At 40.6% G+C, this 16,916-nt stretch overlaps 1 protein-coding gene across 1 annotated transcript in view; it reads right to left on the bottom strand.

Moving 5' to 3' along the window:
• Nucleotides 1–209: 209 nt before the first annotated feature.
• Nucleotides 210–16,916, bottom strand: part of CSDE1 (cold shock domain containing E1) — an 18,366-nt gene continuing 1,659 nt past the window's right edge. Inside the window, exons 2-20 of the mRNA XM_042884264.1 lie at nucleotides 14,248–14,666; nucleotides 12,633–12,831; nucleotides 11,879–11,988; nucleotides 11,424–11,516; nucleotides 10,771–10,868; nucleotides 10,531–10,612; nucleotides 10,071–10,199; nucleotides 9,766–9,891; nucleotides 8,773–8,985; nucleotides 7,637–7,777; nucleotides 7,390–7,548; nucleotides 6,327–6,434; nucleotides 5,328–5,503; nucleotides 4,894–5,006; nucleotides 4,029–4,148; nucleotides 3,598–3,776; nucleotides 2,794–2,957; nucleotides 1,860–1,992; nucleotides 210–1,528 (exon numbers count right to left, since the gene is read on the bottom strand). Of these exons, the coding sequence (XP_042740198.1) occupies nucleotides 1,481–1,528; nucleotides 1,860–1,992; nucleotides 2,794–2,957; nucleotides 3,598–3,776; nucleotides 4,029–4,148; nucleotides 4,894–5,006; nucleotides 5,328–5,503; nucleotides 6,327–6,434; nucleotides 7,390–7,548; nucleotides 7,637–7,777; nucleotides 8,773–8,985; nucleotides 9,766–9,891; nucleotides 10,071–10,199; nucleotides 10,531–10,612; nucleotides 10,771–10,868; nucleotides 11,424–11,516; nucleotides 11,879–11,988; nucleotides 12,633–12,831 (2,391 nt within the window). The 5' untranslated portion in view covers nucleotides 14,248–14,666 and the 3' untranslated portion in view covers nucleotides 210–1,480. The remainder of the gene's footprint in view (nucleotides 1,529–1,859; nucleotides 1,993–2,793; nucleotides 2,958–3,597; nucleotides 3,777–4,028; nucleotides 4,149–4,893; nucleotides 5,007–5,327; nucleotides 5,504–6,326; nucleotides 6,435–7,389; nucleotides 7,549–7,636; nucleotides 7,778–8,772; nucleotides 8,986–9,765; nucleotides 9,892–10,070; nucleotides 10,200–10,530; nucleotides 10,613–10,770; nucleotides 10,869–11,423; nucleotides 11,517–11,878; nucleotides 11,989–12,632; nucleotides 12,832–14,247; nucleotides 14,667–16,916) is intronic.

Below are 16,916 nucleotides of genomic sequence, written 5' to 3'. Positions count from 1 at the left end.
AGCCCCGCCACTCCGACTGACCGCTCCCGCACCGCGAACGCGGAACACCCTTCTGTAAAGCTTCCGGCTTCCGGTCCCGGCGCTTCGTCATCACTCAGCGCCGGAAGTGCATCCGCTGCGCCCGGGCACGGGACCGCAACAGCTGCCAGCTGACCGATGGAGGGTGGGGGGGCGGCGCCCAACAAGAAACACGGGCGAGGAGAAAGGAGTTGTTCAAAATCAGTAAAACTTTATTCTATTTCCATTCTTTGCCATTAACAGAAAAAATTGGAGAAAGCAATGTTTGTTTTACAAAGATAATGCATCTCCCAGAGAAGAAAACCCTAAATTGAGAATAGAGGTAACATGAAAACAAAACAAAACAAAAAAAAACAAAAAACCACAGTACTGCCCTCTATTCAAAGAAAGGAACTCCTGATCTTTTTTGGTAAAGTAATACTTAGACCAATCATTCAGTTTTCTTGCTTGATAAAGTGTGACCAAGGAAACGGGGGAAGAGGATGGGAGGTGGGGAGGGAAGGGGGAGGGAAGCACACAGACATCAACTATTTCACCTTGATGAAAGTTTCAATACAGCTATGGAAAGCCTAAGTATTTATTCTTTTACAGTACACTGGGTGCCGGCTGCAAAGAAAAAAAAAAAAAAGGATTCACTTCAGGCACAATTTCTTTCTTTGTAAATTTAAATCAGTAAAAGAAACTGGGTTTAGAAGCTGCAGTGTTCTAAGCAGCAGCAAACTTGTGCATTGTTTTAAATATATTTAAATTACCACACTGATGGCACGCCTCAGCCTTATGAAATTCTGCACTGCAGGCATTTCAGAACACTACAAAAAATGTCTACCCCAGAAAGAGACTTTCACTGAGCTCTAACACAACTTCGCTGGCTAAAGGATTCAAAATTAAATGAAATATGAAAACAAAGTAACATCTAGCCATCATCTTAAGTTATCTGAATGTTCATACAGATCTTCTATCAAACTGAACTTAGTCTCCACCCTCCTATGGTCCTCAGAATTTGAGCAGAGTGAGCAGAAGTGAGCTTTCCACATCCACTTCGAAGGAAAGACGTAACGCAACTGAATACTAAGGCATAGTAAAATACCTTGGCCAAGGTAACAAAGAAAGCATAGGTAAATGTAGTGCAGAATTCCATAAGGTCTACCAGAGTAGAGCTGTCTATAATGTTTACTCACATAGGCAATGTAGATTTGCAGTTACCAGTTGCGTTAAATGCACCATTCAAAACAAGCTTCTAAAATGTGATACTATAAGGCGCCACCTGAAGTTCTCCAGAATGCAACTGTGCATAATTTTAAAATGGTTTCATAAATTTATTTTAAACATAACATGAGAAGGTGTTAAAACTGGTGTAATAGCTTCATAGCTTCTTAAAATTTGGAAGGGATGAATAGGGAGATATTCAGTACCCTTCATCAGCCCCCACCACTTTTCATCCTTCAGGCATTGGCTTTGTTGATCAGTCTATAACACCAGCTTGACGGATCTTTCTCTCTGCACCAAATCCCTGCAAGGAAAAAAACAAATCTTTTAGGTCTGGCATCGTGCTTTAAAGCAGGCTTGTTTTGATCCTACCGTGTACAACATCAGCACGTGGCTAATTCCCCATACTTGGCTTCAGAACCAGAGCAAGCCACAGAACAAGTTGTGTGGGTTGCTCTTCTGAAACTATAGCGTGCATCAGCTGCCTGAACAGCTGACTGAAGTAGTATAATCTCACACAGCAGGAGATTGTTATAAGGCAGTTGACATGTTTCAAACAGTTTTGACTTTCAACAGTAGAAACAAGTTAAACCACAAGCTGGTCATCCTGCAAGCCAGCCCTGTATGTCACACACCTTTGAGTTATCCGGTCCCCTGGGCTGACGAAGAACTGTTAGACGAGGAGCATTGGCATCATCCAGATTAATGTTCTTTAAACGATTAACAAGTCTATCTGGACGTGGAGCAGCAACAGCCTTAGCGCCTTCACTGTAAGAAAGTCAATCACACAGAATCCTCATGACTTCCCAGACATGTGCAAGCTACCAAATACAGTCACTTTCCCCATTAAGGCATCAGCACAGCCCGCTTTGTTTGAAGGCAGACCTTCTGGATGACAGCACGTCTGCTTCAAAACCATTGTTTGAACAACCACTGGATGCTGAAACAGCAGTAGATCAAAACAATATTCTTAGAAGGAGTATAAAGCTGCCACAGTCAGTATTAATGCATGTATGACAGCACTCCCTCCATTTCTGTTGCTTTTAACTGAAACAATGTAAGTCTTGTAATTTGCCAGTACACTGCAGCACAGTAACACTCTGAAGACAGTTTTGAGAAAAGAACTGAACACTGCCATAAAACATTAATAAGATACCTTAAAAATACACACAATTTAGAAGTCATTCAAAAGCAAAACGTGCCTATCCACCCTAGAAACAGCATCAAAGAAGGCTAACGTGCTTACTTGTTTATAAACAGGTAAATCACCAGACAGACCAAGAACTACATAAAGAATTTAATCGCTTTTATCACTCATTAATTTCTGCATAAATAATTTAATTACTTGTCTTTTTTTTTTTTTTTTAAATCCACTCTTAAGCAAAGCTGGACTCTGCTGCTGCACTGCAGGCCCTACAATTGCTGGCACATCTCAAAGCAGAGGCTCTCACTGAAGCCAACCACAATTCAGAGCCCTAGTTGTAGGAACAGCTAGCTCAGTTTGAAAGCACTCTGTGCTCCATTGCTGATGCAGTCTGCCAGATTAAACCAGTGATTTGAAATCCTCACCAGACACGCCACACGTTACAGGCACTGCATTTCCCTGTGCGCTGGTTCAGAATTACTGAGAACTCCACTTCATCCCCAGCTTGTAGTTCCACACCATCCTGTACTTCTTTGACATGGAAGAAGAGCTTTTTGCTGTCACCCACTTCATAGTTAATGAAACCAAACTGAAAACCAAAACATTGTAGTTATTTATTTCCCCTTAACCTAAGCAGGCACAATTATATAGTCATTCTATTACAAATAAACTTCTACAACAGAATACGGTATTTCTACAAGTCTAGCCACTCCCCATGGCTTTCTAAAGGCACATTTAAACCCTGAGGCCTATAAGCAAGCTCTGAAAACTGCAAAAATCCTTTATTAAAGCAAGCTGCCAAAGCTTTATTCAACTAAGATATGCAATGCTGTACATTCTTTTCTAAACTCCACCTTTAAAATTACCTAACAGAAACAATCTCTTTTCTCTCCCGATTATTAGTGGCAGATTGAGAAGCCAGTTATTTTGATTTACTGCTTTACTCGTGCTGTGCCAAGGAAGGCTCTCATCAGGTATGAGGAAAAGTCTTCACCAGAGAGTGATGGTGCACTGGAACAGGCAGTAGGAGCTCACCTTCACTAAAGCCACTCTACACAAGCCTGCATAAACCAGTACTGGGGTTACATAAGCCTAGTTCTTATTTGTTTACAATAGGAGTTTCTGCAACAGTTTGCTTCACAACAGACGTTCTGCATTCAAGTGTTAAAGCAGGTCTTGACCTTCTCTATGCCATCTCCAACAATTTCCCATTAGCAGCATTTGCTCACCTGGTCTTTCACACATTCCACAGTGGCTCTGCGGAACGGTGTGATGTTGACAGCCATTGTCTGCCCATTCTGACCAAGAACACACAGCTGGAACTTTACTGTCTCTCCCTTCTGCAGACAGTCACCTTTGTTTGCCATTCCAACAATTCCAAATGGATAGAATTCTCCTTTCATTTCACCTACAGAATAAAACACACCAGATAAGATAAAGCCTTTTTGTTCTTGAGGGCTTTTAGAATTTATACCTGGTATTTACTTCTATTGTCAGCTTACTACTGTGAATACAATCCTCATCACCCCTATTATCATGCAGCTTATTGCATTTCTATGCTTCCTGCGTGCCAGCAAAGAGCACTTACAGATTTACCTCAGATGAAAACTGTTTATTACAGTTATTAAAGCAAGCTTGAGGTAAAAGCACCAGGTCTTACCATCCTCCATGACTTCAATCATGCCCTGGTATTCAGTCTGTGTTGGATCTACACTCCGCAAAGGACGAATTACTTTACCAGAGTAAACAGTTGGATCAGCTTCTTCAGTGATACCATTCACTGAAAAGAAAGAGACAGTGCAAGAATCAGGAAATTCTTGTCATACTTTTTCTTTTCTGAAGGACTGACCAATTCACATTCACAGTCTGCACTGCAACACGTTAATACAGCACATACAGAACTGGAACAGCTTTATATGTTCCCCTAGAGTTCCCCCAGAACTGGAACAGCTCTAACTCAGAAGCACATGGCAACAGCTTTTCTAATCACTACCACTGTTCCACTGCAGAAGGAGGAGGATACTAATTCCTCATGAAATTAAGAGGCCATACAACTTGAAAAAGCACACTGCAGGATCTTGCTTCTCTACTGCTGTATTTCCAACTCCCTTTCATCATGCAAACTGGCTAAGTATACATTTTGCATCCCCAAAATCCTTAATATCCACATCTGCAATTCCTACTGCAATTTTTTTTTCCCCTCTAAGAAACAGCACAACTACTAGAGTGGCAAAATCATCCAAACTGGGGGTTTTCTTCTATCCCTCCAACTAAAGAGTAGAGGCAAAGGTAAAGGAAGAGTTGCTTCTGCAAACAGTGCTCTTGCTCTGCACTTCCCTTTTAGTTAACACAGGAAACAGGCTTCAGGAAATTTGATGATATTAGTGCTTAGCAGACTCGACTACTGACCATCACATTAAGCATCTTCCTCTTGCTTTAAACTCCAACTGTCATCAGAACTACCAATTTAACCACCAGCATCTGTCAAGACCCTTTAAAGAAGAAATTACCAGGTACAGTCTTACCTGCATGCGTTTTGTTCACCTTTTCTGCACTAACTTTGTTTCCTTTGCCTTTCGACAAGCTGTATTCAACTGTGTCTCCAAGTTCCAGGCTATCAATATCACCACAGTACTCACTACAGGAAGAGAATCACGTGCAAATTTCTTTCAGTTTCGTGACAACAGTAATGCTCATCCAACATTTACACAGGTTGATTCAGAACACATTTAACTGGTTCAGCATCGCACATTTCCAAGGAATTCAGGAAAGCAAAACTTTTTAAATATACAATTCAGAAACTGCATTTCTTGGCCTGAGATACAGAAGCAGAGATCACAGAGAACACTAACAGAAAAGCCTGAGCTCAGCAGAGGTCATAAATGGAAGTTCAGACCCCAAAGCACGTGAACGTGTGAAGCAACAAACACTCATTCCTACAAAAGGAACTGCCACTCACCTGTAGTGGAAGAAGATCTCCTTATCATGATTGGCTGTTTCAATAAACCCAAAGTTATCCTTCAGGGCTGCCACGTATCCCAAAAGTCTCTTGGAAGTGTAATTGCGTCCAAGCATTCTGACAGAAACTGCTGTTTGCAGACCAGTTCTCTTCACTTCACAAACACTGAACTCAACCTGTAGAAGAGGTACGTGATTAATACTACAGACAGGAAAAAAGCACAACCACCAAAAGCAACAAACAACAACCCAAACAAAGCTGCACTGCTGTAATCAACACCCAGGCTCTGCTGGAAAGGCATCTCCTCTCCCAAAATCATCTGTCAATTGCTGACATGTAGGACATTCAAAGAGTGGCAGAATCACAGCTGTAACACCTGGCAAGGCAAGTGAGCCTCCAGCACTCTGCTTCTTCTACCTATCAAATAGATTCTCTCTTACCTTTATGATTTACCTCTGCACTGTACATTAGCAGCTGCCCGCTGAGACTGTGCAGCTGGTTTGGCTTGCTCATTTTAGGTTTTTAATAACAATAATCACAGCATTCATAGCACAGCACCTGAACACCAACAGGTTTTAGGCTGCTATTCCAGATCTCTCAACTCTTTCCCCAGCCATTATCTCTAGATATTTCACTCATAAGTGGATGTTCTCACTCTTCAACATCCACCTTGATGTCTTTATGTTAATCTCTCTCCCCTCAAGTATTCACAAGTGGAGTTGCCCACTGTCCTTATAAGCAAGTATAAGAACTCCTTTAATTAAAACAGTTTGCATAGCAAAATAGTATTTTTATGTGTGGTATCAGGTTTCAAGATGTCTCTTAGTTACACAGAAAATAAAGCTACAAACCTAAGAGAGAAAACAAAGAAATAGGCGACTATGTAGATGCCTTGTTCTTCACTTTAAAAGGAAAACAAATCCAGGAACAAGGCAAAGAGAAGCTCATATCTTTAAAAAACCAAAAAGTATTTCCCAATGGTATACTTAGTTGTATTGCCTTATCTCCTATCTGGGGATTAGCAGATCCTTCCACATCCTTGGCCTGGTAAGGAATGGTCAGTTTTACTCCACAGTCATCATAAACAATTATTCCATCTTCAGCTTCCTAGAGGAAAAAAAAAAAAAAAAAGACAATCAGGTGTTTTATTTGTTTGCAAGCAAGCTTACTATAAACAATGCAAACACCAAACGTTTACTTATTCTGCAACAAATGCAAAGTATCTGGTGAAAACAGACCAATACACACTAAGATGATCAAAAGACACAAGCTTTAAATGACAAACTGTAGCTTTTACCAGGCAGTGGTACTTTATTTCCTCTAACAATACTGCTTCCATTATTTACTGAAAGTTTATTCTATCCTAGTTTCAAGCAGCATGATGAAACAGAGGCTCTTCTCGAGCCCCAGAACCTTAGGTTTCAACCAATTCTAGCACCTTAGCAAAAGGTTCTTCACCAACAGGGCGGTCAGGCCCTGGAAATGTCTCCCCATGGCAGCAGACATGGCTCCAAGCTGCAAGAGCTCAAGAAGCATTTGGACCATGCCCTCAGACACAGAGTTCGGACTTCAGATGATCTGTGTGGAGCCAGGAGTTGGACTCAATGATCCTTCTGGTTCCCTCCCAACTCGGGCTATTCTATGGTTCTACCTGCCACAGTAGGAGGTAGAATCTTCCCAAGTTCTTGGAAGTTATCCTCAATAGAAACACAGAATCACAGAATTGTAGGGGTTGGAAGGGACCTCCAGAGATCGAGTCCAACCCCCCTGCCAAAGCAGGTTCCCTACACCAGGTCACACAAGTAGGCATCCAAGCAAGTCTTGAACATCTCCAGAGTAGGAGACTCCACAACCTCCCTGGGCAGCCTGTTCCAGTGAACACCACTAAGGGTGCTTCTGTTCTACTGTTTCACTTAAGTTAGCCTTCACTGAGTATTGTAATTAGCAATCCAACACAGTCCATATTTATAGAAGATTAAAAGTGGTTCAGAACGTTGAATTATAGACTTCAATTCTGTCTGCAAAGCAACAAACAATATAGTTACTTTTACTTGTGTACTACCTTCTCTTTGCCTTTATTTGGGCTAGTGGCTTTGGCTGGAGTGGCTTCTTTGTCTATAGTGCCCACAAAACGGTGATCTGATTGGGTGTGGAAAGAAACTGTGCCTTTTGGGAGTTTTTTAATCCTTATAGCATGATTTCTTTGGGCAGACAGCATATCCTGAAAAATCAGATCAATGTGATTTTAGACAGACTGCATATAAATGCTTTTGTGAAATCCTCGTTTTCAAAGGAATTGTACCACTCACAGGAACCACAGTAAACTCTACTTCATCAGAAATATGGAGTTGGTTTCCATCCATAATTTCACTGAAGTGAAAGAACATGCGAGCATCCCTGTCAACACACTTAATGAAGCCAAAGCCATCTCTCATCGCAGCAATCACTCCCTGTAAAGAGAAGAACAGTTTTACTTTGTGAACATCTGTAGAAAGACAACGATGGAGCAACTAATAATCTGAACACAAACCTCAAATTCTAAAAAGAAAAAATAATAACAAAAATACTTCTCAATAAGCTTCCTTGCAAACTGATTGTAACCATTGGCTCCACAATCTTAAATGCAAGCAAATCCTACTTACCTAATTTTTTTCTACTTGCTCCCTGATTCATAAGTAGTAAACAGTGAAGATGAATTTAAGCCACAAAAGAACTAAGAAAAACCCAAGAACTGGAAGTCACTGCTACACAAACACACACACACACACACACACACACACACACACACAGGTTAGGTTTTTCCAGCACTTTACCAGAACAGAAGATGTTATTTCATAATGATAAGCACAACTATCTCAGTCACTGTGACCCATTCACCAAGCATAGAAGCCTCACTGCACATGACAGAATTCAGCTCTTTATCACCCTTCTGTTTGATCCTCAGGCAGAGATTGTACAAAGATCAATTTGAACAGAATTTGAACAGTTCTGTATGTAGTTAGCATGCATGCTCAAGGAATCTGGTCCGCCTAAAGTAAAAGATGGCAGTTGAAGATCAAGATTCAAAAGCTGTACCTAGTTACCTCCTCTGATTCTTACGACTTTTCATTGCCTGAGCCAGAGCACCATCAGGTTCTTTCAGTTTTCCTAAGATGAGTTTTTAATTTCTTCATGCTGCATGACTGCTATGCCTGCTGTAACCAAAGAGCAACCTACTCCAAGAGATACAACATATTTGCTTTCCTAGGATGATTTAATTCCCCGAGTAGAAAAAGTGCACAGCATTAATTCAGTTTTCTGCCATTCAGGCACATTTCTACATTTACTGAAGATCTGACTTCAGACATGTCAGCAGACACCAGCAATTTTTATATTGCTTCAGAAACTGTTTTTCACCTTAATTTCCTCTCCTCAACAATAAAAACTTTTAGAAATAGATACTTACCATTTCCCTAGTTTCATTAGTAAACTGGAAAGTATTGGGGAGAACCTCAATATTGGTGGCTCGTTCCAGTTTGTCACGTCTGTCTGTCGAAATATTGAATCGAACGTGGTCACTTTCCAGCAAAGTCACCTTGGATTTTGTATCTTTGTCTCCAAATGGAAGTTCTTTAGGAATCACAAAATCAACTTTGATGCGGCCAGGTAATGGATCATTCTATAAGAGAGACAAATGCAACAGAAGAAGTCAGTACACCTACAAGTCTCAGCACTGAGCATTTGGGTTAGGAAGGCTCGAGTGACCGCTCCCAGATTACACTGCCATGACTAGAATTTCATTTAGTTTTTACCTTACCTATCCAATGCACTGAATTGCCAACAAAACTAAAAATTAACGTTGAGAATGAAGTTGATAACCATACTTACCCTACTTCTTACTGTTGAGTGTTCAAACACACAAAAAACATTCCCCATAGCCTCCAAAATCCCAACCAGCAAAACAAAAAACAAGGATGCAGAGTAGCCTGAACACTTTAGAGAAGTTTTTGTGTACATCCTCTAAGCTAAACATTAAGGGCCACACAACTCTTCTTCACACCCAGATTAACTGCCAATGCTCACAGAAGCCCATAAAGCACACTGTGTTTTTGCCTTAAGAGTCTTCTTTGTTGTTATTTTTTGTTTGTTTGAAGAAAGCATCTTTAACACCCCTCATTTTTCAAATGGAAGTACTTCAAAGCGTAAAGATACACGTCACAAAGCACCACTATTGTGTATTACTCTATTTCCTGGACCTTTAAATTTTAGTAAAAAAAAACTGCTTCCTGTGACTGCTGTCAGTGGTTGGCACAAGTTAAGCAGCCCAAACTTCCTCTTCTACTCTGCAGCCATCTCTGATGCAATGCCTAACAGCAGACTTCCACAGAGAAAGGAGAACATTTGTACTCTGACTGGAAGTCAATGCAGTATTTCCCTTAAATTTAATACCGAAACACACCTGGTTTTTGCTGGGTACTTTTGGAATTACTTTGGTTACAGTTCCTTCAAAGTGTTCTATGCTGATGTCTTCAAAGATGACAGTTCCTTGAGGCAGCAGTCTTACATCTGTTGCAACTTCTTTACCCTAAAAGCACAAAATCAGTCAAACAGCCCTAAAGAAGTGATAAAAACAATAAGATCATTTTCCTATTAACCCTGCTTCCCCCCACCCCCTCCCCTTTTTTTTTTTTTTTTAAAGTGGATTTGAATAAACAGGCAGCTGTCCAGGATCTTGTCTTCAATTTTTACTGGAGTTCATCTTACATTTCTGTCTTTGATTGTAAACTCCACATCATCACCAGGCTGTAAGGCTTCTAGGTCACCTTTAAATTCACTGTAGTGAAAGAATATCTCCTTCACGACATCACCCCTCTCAATAAATCCAAAGGCTTCCTAAGAACAGAAGAAAGCGTTCAGTAGATTGCCCAATCTCTCCATGTATTAGTAACAAAACATTCTAACAATAAGACTTCACCACTTCAGTACAGCAACCTTGAGTGTATTCAGCTCACACTACAGCAAATGCATTACAGGAAACAATTAAACTTTCCTGTTTTCAAGGAGTGTGTGTACTCAAGATTAGCTGTTTACACTGTTTGAGCTAGTTTGCATTCACACTTCCAAGATCTTAATAGCTCTTAATGCACTCAATTTACTATTTAGAGAACTTGACAGGAAAGCATTCCATCTTTTAATAGTATTTTGAAGCTGAGACATCACTTACTTTCATGGCACAGACTACTCCTTGACAACGGGCTTGTTTCTTTTTTAATAGCATAATGTTACGAGCACTTACAGCACCAGTACTAAAGGGAAGAAAAAGAACAAAGCTGAAACGTCTGAAAACCAGAGGCAATGTTAAGATTATATTTCATAATGTCATTTCAGTTCTTGGAAAAGGCACGGAGTGCTGCCCGACTACTAAAAGAGAAAGCATGAGATCAGAAACACGGGATCAACTTACTGTTTATTTGTATCAATTACAAAGTTTATTTTATCTCCTGTTTCCAGCTGAATATTTCCTTCAACATCTTCTGGAGTGTAAGTCAGGTAAAATACTTCCTGTAAATTAACAGTGACTAATATTATTCCTCTTGTCAATTCAAAGGATCATTAGCACATTTTTGTTTAGAAGGAACAACTGCTTTTATATCAATGGATTTAGTGAGAAAACTGAAAATGATCAAACACAGCATGCAAAAACATTCTTTCATTGGGCTGTTTTTAAAATTTGGGCTGAGTCTGTAAAAAGCAACTTAATTGAGAGGTTTGGAGGTGGCCATCTTGAAATGCCAACTTCTAAACTTTCCATGTTCAAAATAAGGAGAGGTGAATGTTACACAATCCAGCTTCTTTAAGTTTTAAAACAGAAAAACATCTGTTTGGCTCTGCACTGAGTTCCCCATAGAGACAGGTGGGCAAGCAAGCTGTAAAATTAACATCTGCTTGTAGCAATTGCTTAAGTATGTTTGGTTTTGGGTTTTTTTTGCTAAGAACTACAGTTCTTAGTGTCAGTTGTCCTCATTCAAGCATGTGTTGTTTTTTTTTTTTTTTTTTCTGCTCACAGACCACAATTACAGATCAGTCAAGAGTTCAAATAAAATACATAAGCTTTACCCCATTACGTTCGTAGCATACACTCCCTGTTGGACTCTGACCCGGGGCAGCTGGAGATTTACTCTCTAAATTGTGAGGAACAGCACACACAACCTACCAGCCAAAAAAAAAAAAAAAAAAAAAAAAAATCCATGGCGAGTCATTCCAGGAGATGCAGTGTAGAAAGCAAATATCGATATCCTCTACTGTACACCTGGGGATTAACTTTAGTTTAAACCACCAGGGAATGTCATGCTGTAACATTTCAATCTTATGGAGCATCTGTTGCCTTGAAGGGTTGCTTGGAGCAAAGAGCTCACAACAGAAACTCTAAATTTCTACTAGAATAACAAAAAAAAAGATTTCAGTGTAACTGAATTCTGTATGTAGTTAGCATGCATGCTCAATGAATCTGGTCCTCCTAAAGTAAAAGATGGCAGTTGAATGCATAGAAAACAGACATCATAGCCACTGACTTGTCCATTTATTCGTTCTTCAGGTAATATTTCTGGTTTGATCTTCACCAATTTAACAGCAATGGGTTTTCCAGTTCGGCGATCAGAAGACACTTCAAATTCAACATCATCTACAAAACAGACACGACAGTGACATCACAGACTGCAATTTTTAAACATTACTAATTGGTTCAGTCTGGTAGTTCACTGCTCATACCTAAACTCAACCAAGTAAAGCCTCTTTTCCCTAGGAAGGATGCACCATTTGCAGTTACTTCTGGAATTGCCCCACTCTAACTGCTTGCCCTGCTGTACTTCCCCCATACTTCCCTGTGCTCACTTAGCAGACAACCTCACACTGGAGGAGCTCAGATTATGTAAAACTGCTACTGAACAGTCTATAAACTTCATTACCACAAACTACTAGCAGCACTCCTACTCTGCAAGACAAACATCTTCCAACTAATTCTCAAAAAAACCCAAAAGCTAAGTACATGAGGCACTTCCAGTCTAAACGCTTGTTTCCACCTTAGTTTTGCAGCTTGGCCTTCACACTGTACACCTTTATTAGAACAGCCACATTTGCATTAAAACATGCTGAAGTAAAAACCAGAACTCTCATCAGGAGTGGCAGATGATGAATCCTACTGATATTTTAACTCATTAATAGCAACAGAACGCATCCGTTCATGCCACAAGATAAAGTGATTTCCTACGGAAAACAAAAGAGACTTGTTCTCATTTGGTACAGAAACTCCAACAGCTGTCTAATTACCTCCTACTTTGAGCTCCTGTAAGTTGCCATTATACTGTGAGCAGTGGAAGAACAGTCTAGCCTGCCGTTCTGAGCACTGAATGAATCCATACGAAGTCAACAGTTTCTCTATAACGCCAGTCTCGCGCAGCGCGGCCGAAGTACCATTGGGGTACCCATTGTGTCCATTGTTGTGGAGAAGGTTTGGATCAAAGCTCATCTATTCAAAAGAAAACAGCAGAAAATAAACCAAACAGTACTCACGTCTCCTTTCACCACATAAACATAACAACAGACAAAGAGCTTATGGAACTGATGGTAACAAGTCCTGAAAGTTTTTTTAAACGGAGTAAAAAAGTGTTCAAGTTGTCTAGCTCTTGGAAAACAATCCTTACAACTCAGACTGGCAACACATCGCATGTTGGTTCCTGTCACCATCACATACAACCCTCACCTTTTGAAGAAGGCAGTCCGTAGTACAACCAAAGAAAGGAAGAGGCCCTTGTGGGAAGGCTGACATGTTTTGATTTTAAGCCATCTTAGAGTTCAAAACATTTTTGGAAATTAAACCAGCCCTGCAGGTAAAATGACTGGGGGAAGGGAACGTGATGTATTATTAAACTCATTTGCTGAATAACAGGTTGATGGTTTTGCCTATTACGAAAGCTCCAATCAGTGCTACACACGCTTTTTGTGAGTCATGGACAAAATCATCTCTTCACATCTCCAGTGTAAGCTAAGCACACACACACACATCACCCCCTGCTAACAGGGAGCATAAATAACAGCTTACTAACAAAATCTACCTCAAACCAAGTTCAGAATGGCCAAGGCTCAGGGTTACAAAACAACACTGCTAACTCTTGCTCAAACCACTACTGATCAGAGCTGACCACAGATCAGCTAAAGCCTGACAGCTGAAGTTCAAGGAGGGATGCACTTCTCAGGGTGACACTAACATGTGCTGTAGAAAGAAAGGCAGGGAATGATGCTATCAGCACTCTTTCTAGATGTTGCCACGTTGCTACAGCTGTTCAAACAAAGTAATAGAGCACGACAAAAAGCTACATATAAATTAATTGGGGGAAAAAAAATAAAAATCAACTTCTGCAAAGTGATAGATACAGAAAAATGGAAGCAATGGAAGTCATGAAGCTGTTCTCTAAGAACCAGCTAGCAGAACAGTTCTTTAAGAACCTTCTAGGAATAGACTAATTAATTAATGCACGAACAAGACTTGCTCAGACCTGAAATATAATGAGTGCATGCTGAACCACAACTAGCTGTGGTGCTGACTACCAACAGTTTACTCACAACAGCTGGCCCATCAATTAACAAACCTTGGAACTCCAGTACTTGGAAATAAAAAAACAAACTGTACTAAAAGAATTAAAGGAAACTGAATGGAGATTGCAAACCAATGACAATCGTGTAAACTTTGGAAATAAAAAGGGATTGTAACCACAACACTGCTACTAAAATAAACACGAAACTGTAACATAGGTATCACCAATTCATCACACTACCATCAAACCAACAGAATAGCCAAAAAAACCAACATCACAAAAAGCACAGCCTCCTGTTGTTGTTTGCAGCTAAGTTTGGAATGCTATAACTACACAGCACACGCACAAACCTCGCAGTGATATTCAAATATTGCACTTTCAGTAGTATTCGCCGATTCTTCCGCTTCAGTACGAAGTTTCAAAGGATGAAGACTGCTATTGACACAGAGAGAGAAAAGAAGAAAGATAGAAAGAAAAAAAAAAAAAAAGAGAAAGAGAGAGCACACTAATAAAGAATACAAGCGCTGCTGCCCTGGGCAGTTTCAATACAGCACTGGAGAAAACAAAGACTACTAGCAGCGTTGGGACGTGCTCTTTTGAAGCTGTTGAGTAGGCACAAACTTCTGGTTTCAGATCAAGCCTTGTGTCTTCAGTGTAAGTTTCCTATTCTTTGGTCTTGAGTTGTTGTTACGATGCGGTATATTCTTTTCCTGATCTGAACTTGAAGCAGCAGTTTCAGGTGGTAAATTCTGTTCTGTTTCACTTCATACTGGAAAGACAAAAAGTTGTGCGTTGAAGTACAACTTTAACAGAAATTACACATCAGCCCTATGTGGGTGCAGATCCTCCACTTTGATACCATGGGTTTGATTCAAATTAGGGGAAGCTGGTTCATATATTTATTTTGTATTCCCATTTTCAGTTCTGATTTCCCAAGAAACTCTACCTCCATACCAGTGATACACGATTTCTAATTTTAAACACTTCAGATGCAGTTACACATTCCAGGAAAGGTCCCAGTTTGTACCAACTAAAACAGCAACTTCATTTGGATGCAAGCTGATTTCGCCAATGTAAGGAACCACTACTTCCCAATTTACGTTGAGCTCTGAATTTCCTTTAGTGAATTATGAAGACGGAACTGCAGACTTGGAAAAAAGGAAAAAACAAACTTATGTGACTACAAAGACACCCTCACACTTATTGCGGTGAAAATGCTGACTGCAGTTAGCCAATACAGAGAACAGTTCTGAACCCCCAAAGCTTACAAAGGATGCACTCAAACTCAACGCCTGTTTTTCACAGAAGTACTTCAATGACATCCTCCACAGAAAACATCTTCCCTCTTAGAACAAGTCCGGGCTGAATAAGTCTTCTTGCAGTACTGCACATACACAAAAACTAAATGAGGGCAAAAATCTGTGCCCAAGTACAAACCAGCACCCAGAACAGGCTTGCAGTGAAGGACTCAAGTGCAAAAAAACTGAAATAAGTTAATGCAAAAATAAAAGACTCAGCACTGTTCTCACATATCTACCTCTAATATTCAAGCAACCTTTATCATAACTCCATCCAGGATAAGGTAAACATCCCTCAATCAAGTCCAAGAGAAATGAAGCAGGCATGCACTGCAGCACAGGAACTGCACGGAGACACCTGGAATCTCATCATTAATATTCACACTTCTCCCTCATCTGATCAGACCAATATCATCAGAACTCTTCCAGCACTACAACTTACATCACCTTTTGTAGCTTTCAGGGCATAGAGTGTATACCTACATATAACAATCAAAATATTTCTGTCTGCCCAAAGATAACTGAAGTAACTTTTGTCAAGTAATGGCATGAACCATCAGCTTGCCCCCTAACAGCAGGTTGGACTCAATAAATCGTTTCCTGTATTTAGGTCATTACAAATTAAAAAAAAGAAGAAGAAAAAAAAGCAGGGATATCAAGCCTGCAGAAGTTAAGTAAAAAGCAGTGCATGTATACCTCAAATTCTTTACTTTTTAATGCAGCTACTATAAATACATCTCCAAATGGTAAACACGCTGAGCAGGTGCCCAGCCCCCACATCACACTGGGTTCTGAATTTGTGTATCTACAGCAGAATTGGTTTATGCAAGGACAAGGAGGAGGCAGGGCTGGAGATGTGCTGCTCCTGAGCTCTTTCATTGTGGATTTTGCTAAATGACAGCAAGTTGCACAGTGCTGCTCACAGCCTGAAATGCACGCACAGACTCACAGCAAAGGCTGCCAGATGACAGACACTTGCTTTGGTTCTCATTTTCTCCACAAGCACAGGTATGTAACCACAATAACATACACTCATAGAAAGGCCTGGGTTGAAAAGGACCATAGTGATCACTGAGTTTCAATCCACTGCTGTGTGTAGGGTTGCCAACCAGCAGCCCAGGCTGCCCAGAGCCACATCCAGCCTGGCCTTGAATGCCTGCAGGGATGGGGCATCCACAGCCTCCTTGGGCAACCTGTTCCAGTGCCTCACCACCCTCTGAGTAAAAAATTCCTAATATCCAACCTAAACCTACCCTGTCTCATTTGAAGACCATTTCCCCTTGTCCTATCACTATCCACCCCCATAAATAGCCATTACCCCTCTTTCCCCCTCCTGTTTATATGCTCCCTTCAAGCACTGGAAGGTTGCAACGAGTTCTCCCAGCCTTCTCTTCAAATAAAAATCACATTCCACAGACCTCAAGCACAGGCTAACTCTCTCTTAGGCACGACCAAACCTAACGAAGACAAAACATTGTATTTTTAGTACGTAGGCACAGCGCAGCCACCAGATATCACTGGGAAACAAACGTGGCCATCTGAGGATGCGTGACGTGTGAGGAGCGCCGCGTGCCACCTCCTGAACGCTGCAAACAATGCTGACAGCAGAGATAGCGCTCAGATATTCACCAGATCGCCCATGGCACTCGGAGATTTTAAGAAATAAAAACTCGAAGAAAATATCAGCGGTCATTTTTGTGCATTTAAGCAACAACCCAGAA

Source organism: Lagopus leucura, unplaced genomic scaffold, assembly GCF_019238085.1.
Source record: "Lagopus leucura isolate 7727_CA_CO unplaced genomic scaffold, USGS_WTPT01 Super-Scaffold_100043, whole genome shotgun sequence".
Taxonomy (NCBI): domain Eukaryota; kingdom Metazoa; phylum Chordata; class Aves; order Galliformes; family Phasianidae; genus Lagopus; species Lagopus leucura.
This window is presented reverse-complemented; position numbering and strand designations above follow the sequence as displayed.